We start from the raw sequence: 12,084 nt of genomic DNA on the forward strand, positions 1-12,084 counted from the left end.
GCTGTTCTCAAGTGCTTACTCACAATGGTTCCTCTGACTGTTGGAGTTTTCCGTCCATTATTGTCAGGTCTTTACTTTACAATATGAAGTACCCTTCGACGATTGCTGTTGTGATTTGACACTATATAAGCTGAATTGGGATGAATCTAACTGAATTGTCTGAAGGATGTACAAAGTAAACAGAAATAACGAGGGACAAGATTCTTGATAACAGAAACACTCTGGATCCCTTTATAGTCTTCACAGTTTTGTTTCTATTCCAAGGTCTTCAGTCCAGTTGTTTGAGTAGACTTTGGTTACAAGCAATCAAATAGTCTGTGTAACATGGAGAGCACTAATAATAATAATAATAATAATAATAACTTTATTTGTATAGCAATTTTCAAAACACAGTTACAAAGTGCTTCACAGTTTGAATAAAAGCCACACACTGAAGATAAGTGTACATGTTAAAACATACAGACACATAATCAACCACACGGTTTTCCAGCATACACACATACATGCAAATAGTTCCAAACTATGGCTGAAAATAAAAGGGATAAATTAAGGGAAACCTAACCTATAAAAAATAGTTCTCAGCAAATTTTTTTTAAAATAAATAACAGCGTGAATAGGAGGATTTCAACAGATAAGCAAGGGCTACCTTCTCACAGCAATATAACTTTTTGCAACATTATTATTATTATTGTTGTTGTTGTTGTTATTATTATTGTTATTATTATTGTTGTTGTTGTTATTATTACTATTATTATTATTTCATTCATCTGCATTCATAAACAATGTGCTCTGGACAGAAATGGAAACCTTGAACTGCAGCCATTTCCCACCATATGATAATCAGCAGTGTAGTAGATGGGTTTTGAAATAATAATATAGTGCAGAAAATCCTGATGACAGTAATAAGTAAGCATGTACTTGGAGACTCCAGGAGGTTGAATTACTTTCCCAATAATTTATTTTCCGTATAATACAAAACAGCACATATTCATCATTAGACTTTTATTTTTGTGTAGATTAGACAAAGGAAATAAAATGCATTAATGAGCAAGCTTTGGATTGGCTGCTTGGCTAATTGTCTTACTTTCAGACATATCTCCCAAATGTCAAACTGTTCCTTTAAGACACAGAGCATGGAAATGTATGTTTCCCGCTGCTGCATTTGTGTGGTTGCCTGACAATGACAGACTTGAGGGAAATGTCATTACCACCCTCTGCATAATTGTACCTGCTTGTGTGTTTCCCAGGGATGCCAAGGCATGTGTGGTGCATGGCTCTGACCTAAAGGAGATGAGCTCTGAGTACCTGGACGACCTGCTGAGGAACCACACTGAGATAGTGTTCGCCCGAACCTCTCCACAGCAAAAGCTCATCATTGTTGAAGGCTGCCAGAGACAGGTCAAGGGTCACACATGTGTGTCTGTGTGAGTGAGAGACAGAGTGTGTGTGCAAATGTGTGATTGAGTCTTTTTGAGAGCTTAAAGCTGAATTGCAGTGTGTGACGTTTTATATAGATGAATGCAGGCATTTGGGTGTTTGTGATAAAGACTGAATGAATGCTTGAATGTGCCTGTTTATGTTTAAGTGTGGAGGTATGGTTCTGTACAGGTGTGTGCGTGTGCGTGTGTGTGTGTGTCTTCCTGCCATTTAATACTGAATGCAATTGTCTGTATGTGTGTTTGTGTACTTGAGCTGTTTTTAGTGCAGGTGGTTGAATGAATGAATGCTGGCTTTTGTCCTCATGCTCATTTAAGTGTGTGCTCCTACAATGGAGGCCTGTTTGTGTGTTTGAGCATGTGATTAACTTTATGTTAAACTCATATTAAACCCTATATATGTGCCTTAAATTAAATGCTGAGCTTTTATGTACAAAACTTTAAAATTATGTGTGCGTGCACTTATTCACATCCCCATATATTGAGGTCATGCTACAATTCACCCTGGCTCACTCACTCTCACTCCTCGTGACTGAATGACTGCAACTCAATTACATTTTTCATTTAATCTCCCCAGAGCTGCTTTGAAAAGACATTAAGACAGAAGGGGCGGAGGGGGGAGAAAGGCTTTAAATCACGGTACTTATCTTTTTCCTCTTGACACTTTTTGTTCGCCGGTCCTTGTGGGTACAGGGGGCGATCGTGGCTGTGACAGGCGATGGCGTAAACGACTCTCCGGCACTGAAGAAAGCCGACATCGGCGTTGCCATGGGGATCGCCGGTTCTGATGTGTCCAAGCAGGCGGCTGATATGATCCTGCTGGACGACAACTTCGCCTCCATCGTCACCGGAGTGGAGGAGGGTGAGTGTGGGGGAAAGGCAGGGTGTCAGAATGGAGGCATAAAAGGAGAAAATTATAGAGGAGGAAACAAAGAGGGGAAAGAAAACATTGGAGGAAAAAAGTGAGTCAGTGAAATATAGGGATCAAGAATTTGAAGGGAAAAAAAAGAAAGCTCACAGAAAGCTCTTTTGTCATTTAACACTAGAGACCAGAGATTTTCTATTTTGAATGAATAGCAGTTTATATGTGAAGAAGTCTGGTTGATTTCACAGAGTTTATGCTGTGACTAGAGTCAGACCTCAGTCAAAAAATTAACTCTCAAGTAATTTAGCATTTTTTTTTTAACGTTGACTTGAACACAATACAATTTTTAAACAGATAAAATTAACTAGAATAATTTAAAAAGACTTTACTCAGCACTATGTGGGTGCCGCGGTGAAAGGACTCTGAGAAGTTTGAGTTAAGATTAGAAAAAAAATGAGTTTAATGGAAATGGAAATGTTAAAATGTGATGTATTAATAAAGAACATTCAGCGACCCGAAGGACGGATTTTGACCTACAATTTTCTCAGGAATACTCGTAATTTGACATGCCTTTGCTCTCAAACATTTGACTTGAGATTTAACCTTAGATTTGCTTTGAGAGACTGATATTTAATTTAGCTATGGGTGTTTAATATGGTCTTAGATTTAAAAAAATCCATTTGTATTGTGGATATGCTGATGAAGGGGTCGGAGTGACCTTCATTTAAGTAAGAAAATTCACTCGGCCTTGACCCACCTTAAATCAACCATCGACACTTTTTTCTTTCTTGCTTTTTTAATCGCTGCAGGTCGTCTCATCTTTGACAACTTGAAGAAGTCCATTGCGTACACATTAACCAGCAACATTCCAGAGATCTCGCCTTTCCTCCTCTTCATCATTGCGAGTGTTCCTCTTCCTCTGGGAACGGTCACCATCCTCTGCATTGACCTGGGCACAGATATGGTGAGCACTGAGGAAACAAACTGAAATATCTCTTTGCAATAATACCTCAAATAGTTTCCTTGACCAACTTTTTTTTAGCCAGAAGCCAAACAAAATTTTCCAAGCATCACTGCACAGTCTTAAAAATGTTATTTTAAAGACTTCAGAGATGTAATTTTCAATTTTGATTGTGTAATACTTCTTAAATAGTGTGCAGTGTTTATCTGAAGTGTGTCTGGACTCTTGACAGCACTAATACTTTATAAAAGTAACTCTTTCTGGCTTCATGGTTTTATCTCATCACTATATTTGTCTTTTCTCAACTTAACTGCTTTAGGATTAACATCACTCATTTGGACTCAATCAAATATTTCTCCTTCCTCTCCAGTTAACTATGCTAAGCAGCTGCAAGTGAGTGACTTCATGACAAATTCATAATCTTATTGCATCAGCCCAAAGATAATGTGAGTGTGAAGTGTGAGTCATAGATGAAAATCTAGTGCCTAAAGCCAGTCATAAAATTTATTTCTTATAGGCAACAGTTTCACTGATTCTTTTGCCCTTTTTCAGGCATGATCAGTTATTGATTGAATCATCAGCCTTGAGTTGAACATTTTTGCTGTTGCCATTTCATCTTACAATGCACCAGCTGCACATGCTCCCTTTATGAGGACTTTAGGCAGACTCACAAGAACTATAACAGAAATAACTATATGGCTGTGTTTTCAACAGATGTAACAGTATTATTGCTGCTTTGCAAATGAGTTGTGGATCTATACATGCAGTGGTTTATGACTGACAAGCTCAGTCACATGCTCATTTGCTAACACATTGTCAATCACAAGTCACTAGCCAGTGAATATGTCTTATATAATCCTGTTCCAACAGTATTGATAACCACGGTTAAAATGAATATAATGTATTATTTGATTTGACCTGAAACTAGTGACTTAGCCCATAAACTCATCATGGCTGATTTTCTGAGGTCATGGCTACTTTCCCAAAGACTTCTATAAGAGAAAGTCTTTTTGCAACCAGTCGCACATTGTTGACCACTTAAAAAAAACAACAACAGGAAAAAAACACTTCTGCTTTGGCTTCAATTTTCAGCCCTGGAAGCTGTGTCCATCTTCGACACTGTCTATGCTAACTAGCATAAGCGCAAATCTAATTAGCATATCTTGACATATTACACCTAAACAAAGCAATTTATCACACACATTATTCATCCCACATGTACACATGCTGTTTACACCAATACAAAATGTGCTCACAATGAAAAATGGTTAAACTGTGTATTTCACCAGAAAGCTTTGGCTATATATCATTAGTGTCCCTGCATTCAGCGACATAAATGAAGCAATCCCACAATTCACCTGCCATAGCTGTAACATAATCGTCATTTGTTTGTCTTTTTTACATTGTTGATGATCAATCAATCAATGCAATCAAATTCTCTAGTAGTATTGTAGTAGGATTCAGTGCTCAGACCAATATGTGACTCATGAGAGCTCCAAAACAATTTCAGTTTCGGTTTCAGGGCTTTTACCCCAATACTTGTTCTTGATCCCCAAGTAGAATGGCAGCTTTATTGCAAGACTTGTTTTTTTTTTTTTTAAATATTTGTACAACAATTGCGAAACAAACTTAAATTGTCAAGTCCTACATGTTATATACCTATGTTTGTGTTTGAAATACTGCTGTTTATTCAACTTTTACCATTTCTGCATAGAACCTTTAGAACTCATAACACTGCATAATATTTTAGATAAATCTTTATTTATTGAGTTGTGAGCTTTCACCTTCTAAATGCGGGCTAATTTCAATGATTTGTCTTCAAGAGAAGGTGCTAATTATTAGCATGCTGCATAGCTACCGGCAAGCTAAAGGTGACATTAACGAAAATGGCACTAATACTGGTGTCAAATATGAATGCCTGAAGGTAAAAAGAAAAATGTTTGGTTTCATTTGCTCTTTCATTTGGGGGGAAGAAATTCGCTTTTGCCTCACCGTCGACGTCCATTTGTTCATGTAGAACAAAGACCGAGTGACACTTGCATACAGATTTACATTTCACAGCTCTAGTATTTCCAGATGCCAGTCTCTCCTTTGTATTTCTAGCACCAAAAAGAAAAAAAATAGAGGGTTGCTGGCACACTGCTTGCCTGAGGGGCGTAATCCATCATTACAACAAAAAAGAATCACACAATGAATATATTCAGAAAGACTTGTTCAGTTGTGTCCATTATTTTAACTTTAATTTTTCCTGCTCTCACCCAGGAGCCATTAGAGTGCCCCCGAAACTGGCTGTTATACAATGTTTTTCACATAATCAGGTACATACATTAGAAACAGTCTCCCACTGCCAAGAAACATTTTTCCCCCACAGGTTAAAAATAAAGAGGAACAGCTTGCTAACATTGTTAATAAAGCAGTTCAGACTTATTTTACTTGGGTGACATCAAAATTGAACTTCTTTGGTTTCCTAGCAGCAGAACAGATTTGTTCCTGTTGACAAATATTTACTCAGCTGTCTCAGATCACAGACATACTGCATTCTTTATTGGTTGAATTTCTCTTTAAAGATGACATGACTGAAGTTTTTTTTTTTTTTTTTTTTTTTTAAAAAACACAAATTTGTTCACCTGTTTTGCATATAAAAAAACCCCTTCCCTTTCAAAGTAACATGTCTTCATGTATCCAGTAACTGCTGGTGGAATGAACAGCTGGATGTGAGCTTTGAAGAGTAGGACTAGCCAAAAAAAAGTACTCGAGAAGTGTTTATTGTACAGTACAAAAGTGCAGATTTCCAATGGTGGTAAAGCTTTTTAACAGCTTGTTAACAGCGACGTTCCACTCCAAGCTACAGGCTGGAGGGCTCTGCTGAGATTTAGGAGTGACAATCAGCACTTGGAGTCTGCTAGGATTATTTTTAGCAAGAACTACCATCCAGAAATGGATGCTTATCAAAGCAAGATGTAGCACACTTAAGAATGCTTCAACACTGAGACTTAGTTTTTACACATGTACTTTCAAAGGTGCAAAAAAAAAAAAACCCAAAAAAACAACACAACCTCTGTCTACACATCCCTCTCTCCAGCTCTATCCTCTTCTTTCTTCACTGCTGCAGTGGGTCAAGGGAGTGTAACACCAAAACAAAGTGGATTTGTACACCACAGAGCATGCGCTCAGTTTCACACAATGCCAAGTCCACACCTCAAAGCTCTCCTAAGACCCAAAGATTCCTGCCCTAAGTCACACATATTGCTCTGTTGCTTACCTGGTAAAACCAGCCAATATACGATCTTTATTACAGGGACCTTTCTAGCCTCCTGTTTTATGAATGTCTTGAAATTCACTATCCGTCTCTCTCCTCTTGTCTCTTCTCCCCTCCTCCCTCTCTGTCACTGTCGTTACTTCTTTTTTTCCCTCCCTCCCTGTCATTTCTCTCCCTTTTCTCCCTCTACTCAGTGATTGAGTGATTATATTAACAGTCTAGTCTTCCCTGTGTCTGGCATTGTCATCATGCCTTTGTACAGATGCCACAAAGACAAATTCCTGCACATTCATCGTACAGGGAGCTTAAGCCGAGGTCGTTCTGTTCTGTTCCTCCGTTACCCTCCAGGTTCCAGCTATCTCCCTGGCCTATGAGACAGCAGAGAGCGACATTATGAAAAGACAACCAAGAAACCCCAAAACAGACAAGCTGGTCAACGAACGCCTCATCAGCATGGCATACGGACAAATAGGTTTGGCCTCTTGTCATCTTTCAGCACTGCAGCTCGTAAACCTGAATCACTGTGACAGGCCTCTTCTTGTGAAGTTTCAGCGATAATAAACATCAAAGGCATATAAACATTAAATACTGACATTTATCAGAATTTTTGGCATTTCTAACTGGCTTTGTAAACGTGTAGGCACATACAGTAAAGGAAAATAGATCCAGAGGTGAGCAGATAGTCCCACAATTTCACTCTAATTGTTGTGACATTTCGAGCAAATTGAGAGCAGAGAGTGCAACTTTTTTTCTGCTTGATCTTGGTCGTGTTCCAGTTGTTGGAGCCTCACTTCAATGCATGCTTTTTCATCTTTGGTTTTATATGGTTTGGGAATAGCGAAAAATCAAAGACTGGCCTCATTTTATAGGCTGTTAAATAGGTCAAACTATGACAGGGCCTCACTGGATGACATGCAATCTTAAAATTGAACATGCTCTAAACAGCCGGTAACTCATGAACTCCCATAATGTGTGCAAGATAAACACTGCTGGGGAAAAATGTTTGCAGGGCTCAACAAATCACATTTACAAACCACTGCTGTGACATCACAGCCACAAGTCCTGAAAAACCTACTGATGATGTGATCCTGAGTGACACTTAGTGAATGCAACAGCAGCACAAACCACTGCCAGTGAGGAAAAAAGTTAAAACGGGTGCAACCAGCTTCTTGTCACTGACATGATGTCATAAAAACCTTAAACATAAACACTGACCTGGCAAAGAGTTTTAATGTAACAGATTCATGAACACGGTAATTAATAACCATTGTCTTAATCCATAATCAGTCATTTTTGTCACGGTCTGGCTGGGGCAGACCGTATGTGTTGCAGAGGAGGACTCAAACGCAGACCAAAACGTAGTGTGGATAAACAAAACAAGCCGTTTATTGAGGCTAGCAATGAGGGTAAAAATAATCGGGCATCGGTGAAAACTAAACAACCTAAACTGGGTGAACTAATAACAAAACATGAAAAAGCTTAACCATAGTGAACTGACATGGGTACCTGGGGATGAGACATGGATGAGCAGACGACCTGACAATGGCATGCAGAAAACAAAGGGCTTAAATACATACATGAGGTGATCAGGGGAGGTGGAGACACATGGGGGAAACAGCTGACAGACATAAACCTAATGACAGGACCAGGAGAGGAAAGCTAAATACAATAAACAAAGAACACATGACATTGTCAGAATAAAACAGGAAATACTAAAACTAAAACATGACAACACAACTTAACAGACCTAATATGTGATGAATAAATACAAAACCCCAAAACATAGAAAACCCAGGAACAATAACTGCCTAAACTAAAGGCAGATAGGAAATAACACAAACTAAATCACATAACAAAATGAGACAAATACAAACATGAACTCAGAGCGCTGGGTCAGAGACCCAGCCTGTGACAATTTTGAAGGTTTGGTGTAAGTGGAGTTTTTATGCTCTGCAGTAAGATGTCCATCCTGCTGAAAATGTTACGCCTACTCTGACAAAACGAATTTGGCAACATCAAATTAAAAGTCACTAACACCTATTATGGCAGTACTCAGCTGTCTGGAGCTATTTACCTTTAAAAAAATAATGTCACAGAGGAAAGAGGGATGAAAATACATTAATCTATTTTCCCTGACAAACACTAATGGATTGAGCTACTATAGACTCAAAATATGCACTTTGTAGGGATATAAGTCAGTATATATTGTCCAGGTTTAAGTTTAATCCCTTGGCCTGCCTGTTAATTCAAAAATACATGTGGAAAATTGTTATGGCACACAAGTTACACAGTTGCCATGCATGTTCAAAATGTATTTGCTGATGGTGTAGGTAGACTTTGCATTTGTCATCTTGAAATGCCACATCAGTTTGCTTTACAGGATTGCACTTTCCTACAACATTTGCTGGAAATGAGTAGGTGTTTCAGTATTAATAATAAGAAATAATAGGAAGTATATTAACATTTAATTAATTAAAAAAAGTTATAGATTAACTGTAACTGCTGCAAGACAGGTACAGAAGATAAAGTAAACACACAAAATAAGCAGCCTGATGAAACCAACACATACTGTTGTGGTCACAAGTTCAAATACACTCATCACTGGCATGGACGTTGCTTTAACCTCCTAAGACCTGAACTCTTTCATGGCATGCATTTTTAATTTCTATTTGCTATTTGGACTGAGTGGGAACTGATGAATGTAAAAACAAAGAATTGTCTTTTTACCTGATGTAGTTTCTGAGAAGAGGATATCAGGCCCTAGTAGAGCAAAATTTAGTATTGTGGTCTAGACAGCTCAAAATGTGATGTCCACATATGTAGACACCAGGTCCTATGAGGTTAAATGTGGGCTTCTAATTATTTTTTTAGTTGTTCTTTTTCCAGGGTGGAATTATTTTACATCTTTAATGACTTTAAAAAGCAGAAATTAGTGCACATGTTTGAAGTTATTTCGGATTTTTCTCTAATCCACACAAGTAAACAGGTTCACCAACCAATTTAAATGAATCTTCTCTCCCTTAGATTGGTTTAATATTCAGCCAGAATCATGCCAAAATGCATCTAGTTGTGGTGCAACTTCCCAAGAGACATTTAATCAGGTATTAGTGGGGGTATGTCCACCCTGATCCTGTATGTGTGTTTATATATATAAATATATCCATCCATTCTCTGCCAATTATCCTTTATCAGGGGGCTGGAGCCTATCCCAGCTGTCTTAGGGCAAGAGGCAGGGTACACACTGGACAGTTTGCCAGTCTGTCACAGGGCTAACACAAGCAACACAGACCACCATTCACATTCACACCTATGGGCAATTTAGAGTTTCCAGTTAACTTATCCCCACTAACTGCATGTCTTTGGACTGTGGGAGGAAGCCGGGGAGAACATGCAAACCAGACTGCTGGTGGAATTGAACTCAGGACCTTCTTGCTGTGCAACAGTGCTAACCACCATGCTGCCACTGTGCTGCCCCTAGATTTAAATAAATCATTAAAAACAAGCTACCACAAAATCCAAGCCATGTATAAACTTCTCACCACAAATCTATTTGGAAAATGATTTTTGCATTAACTAATTAACACTAACAGAATATTTACTGTGTTTTAAATGGGACAGTGATAAATCAATATCGCTTTCCTCTCTGAAATAACTTAAAATATTATTTTTCTCTACAGTATAATACCACTTATTAGAAAAGTTACAAAGTTACAAAACCATTGTTGGACCTTATGAACCTTTGAAATGTAACAGCTATAAAATGTTACATTATTTTTTAGATCATCTAAATGAGTTTTTGCATTGCTGTCTTATGAATGGGCTTTCATATTTGTAATCCAGGTATGATCCAAGCTTTGGCTGGTTTTTTCACCTACTTTGTAATATTGGCTGAAAACGGCTTCCTCCCAAGAAACCTAGTAGGCATCCGCATCGACTGGGATGACCGTGAAGTCAATGACCTGGAGGACAGCTTTGGGCAACAGTGGGTAAGGAATGGAGACTGACACTCGCCAACATGACCTGAATGAATAAATGAATGTTTCCACTCTCGCGCATGAGTAATACAATGTGTTTCATCCTGGCAGACCTATGAACAGAGAAAGATTGTGGAATTTACCTGCCACACAGCCTTCTTCACCAGCATTGTGGTCGTCCAGTGGGCTGATCTCATCATCTGTAAGACAAGGAGGAACTCCCTCTTTCAGCAGGGGATGACGTAAGTGAGTGGGGTGTGAAGTAAGGGAGGTGGAAGAAAGGAAAAGAGTGCTGATGGAAGGAGGAACTGAAGCATGTAGAATCGATGCATAAATGCGGGTAGTCAGAAAGGTACTCTTATTCTTCAAAATGAAAAATGATTTTGGCTCTTTTTTTTGAGGCTTCTAATACTGGGACCATATCGTCACTGCTATTTTAATGTTCTGTACTTTAAAAACCTGTATAAACCTTTTCTTTTCTCTGATGTGCACCTTTTTTCTGCCTAACAGGAACAGGATTTTGATCTTTGGCCTGTTTGTTGAAACAGCTCTGGCTGCCTTCCTCTCCTACTGCCCTGGAATGGACGTTGCCTTGCGCATGTACCCCCTGAAGTATGCTCTGCATATGCATATCTCCACTGAACTGAAAAATAACCTCTTAAAGACCTAATAGGCTGCCATTAGCCTGTCACTCTGGACTTTAAATGTAGTCTGTGATCTTCTTAAACACCATGTTGTTATCCTTAATATTCAAAAATAGCTGCAATGAATTTAACAATTTGCACTCCGCCTGTGAGTCACCACATCTTCCTTTTCCCCCCTCAGGATCCTTTGGTGGTTCTGTGGCATACCATACAGTCTTCTCATCTTCATTTACGATGAGGTCCGTAAATTTATTCTGCGGAGGCAACCAGGAGGTAAGCAGTTATTAAGAGAGAACCATGATTAAAAGATTTTTTAAGCTTATTTATCTTCTTAATAAGCTAGAATAATAATCAAGTGATGGTGCAGTATAGCAGTTGAAACCCCTATCTCAACCACCACATGTGCCAAACTTTTAAAAGCTTTCCTTCTACCTTGTGTAACTCGCTCAGCCTTCTGTCCTTGTAAAAATAAACACCATAAAAGAGAAGACTGTCCAGTCCTTTAAGGACACATTGATTGACAGTGTTGCCACAGCTCTGCTCTGTTGAGCTCACCTAAAGCATCCCAGCAAGCATTTGACAGATGGTGACTTGTAGAAGAAGATTGAGTTCAATGTCATTCCAAACAAGCACAAGGTATTTATATATATATATATATATATATATAAAAGCACCTTGAAGTGGTGTGGACTGAGATTAAAAATAAAAGTACAGGTAGCCAACAGTGTCGAGTGTAGCGCATGTACAGCAAAGCAAGTAAGCTTTAGTGTTTTTGGTGTAATATTAAAAGCATAGTTTATTTCTGACAACTTCTTACACTTGCAAATGCAGGCTTCACAGTCCATCACTGCAGTTCTTCTGGTTCATCCGGTTTCTCCTGTGATTCATGGGTTTGAGAGCAATATCTTTCACCACTGGAGGCAGCTGTCTTTTTGAACTCTCACA

The 12,084-nt window shown here is 38.6% G+C and overlaps 1 protein-coding gene across 2 annotated transcripts in view; it reads left to right on the forward strand.

Moving 5' to 3' along the window:
* Positions 1 to 12,084, forward strand: part of atp1a2a (ATPase Na+/K+ transporting subunit alpha 2a) — a 57,508-nt gene that overhangs the window by 34,015 nt on the left and 11,409 nt on the right. The window contains exons 16-23 of one of the 2 annotated variants that reach the window (XM_086273257.1): positions 1,248 to 1,398; positions 2,130 to 2,298; positions 3,111 to 3,265; positions 6,870 to 6,993; positions 10,362 to 10,507; positions 10,607 to 10,737; positions 11,006 to 11,107; positions 11,321 to 11,412. In XM_086273257.1, the coding sequence (XP_086129383.1) occupies positions 1,248 to 1,398; positions 2,130 to 2,298; positions 3,111 to 3,265; positions 6,870 to 6,993; positions 10,362 to 10,507; positions 10,607 to 10,737; positions 11,006 to 11,107; positions 11,321 to 11,412 (1,070 nt within the window). Of the gene's footprint in view, positions 1 to 1,247; positions 1,399 to 2,129; positions 2,299 to 3,110; positions 3,266 to 6,869; positions 6,994 to 10,361; positions 10,508 to 10,606; positions 10,738 to 11,005; positions 11,108 to 11,320; positions 11,413 to 12,084 lie in introns of those variants that run through there. The other variant, XM_086273258.1, reaches the window with a different exon arrangement.

Source organism: Aulonocara sp. 'chitande type north' Nkhata Bay, linkage group LG18 (assembly GCF_057382095.1).
Source record: "Aulonocara sp. 'chitande type north' Nkhata Bay isolate Kocher_YH1m ecotype deep benthic linkage group LG18, A_spYH_male_GT1.1, whole genome shotgun sequence".
Taxonomy (NCBI): Eukaryota; Metazoa; Chordata; class Actinopteri; order Cichliformes; family Cichlidae; genus Aulonocara; species Aulonocara sp. 'chitande type north' Nkhata Bay.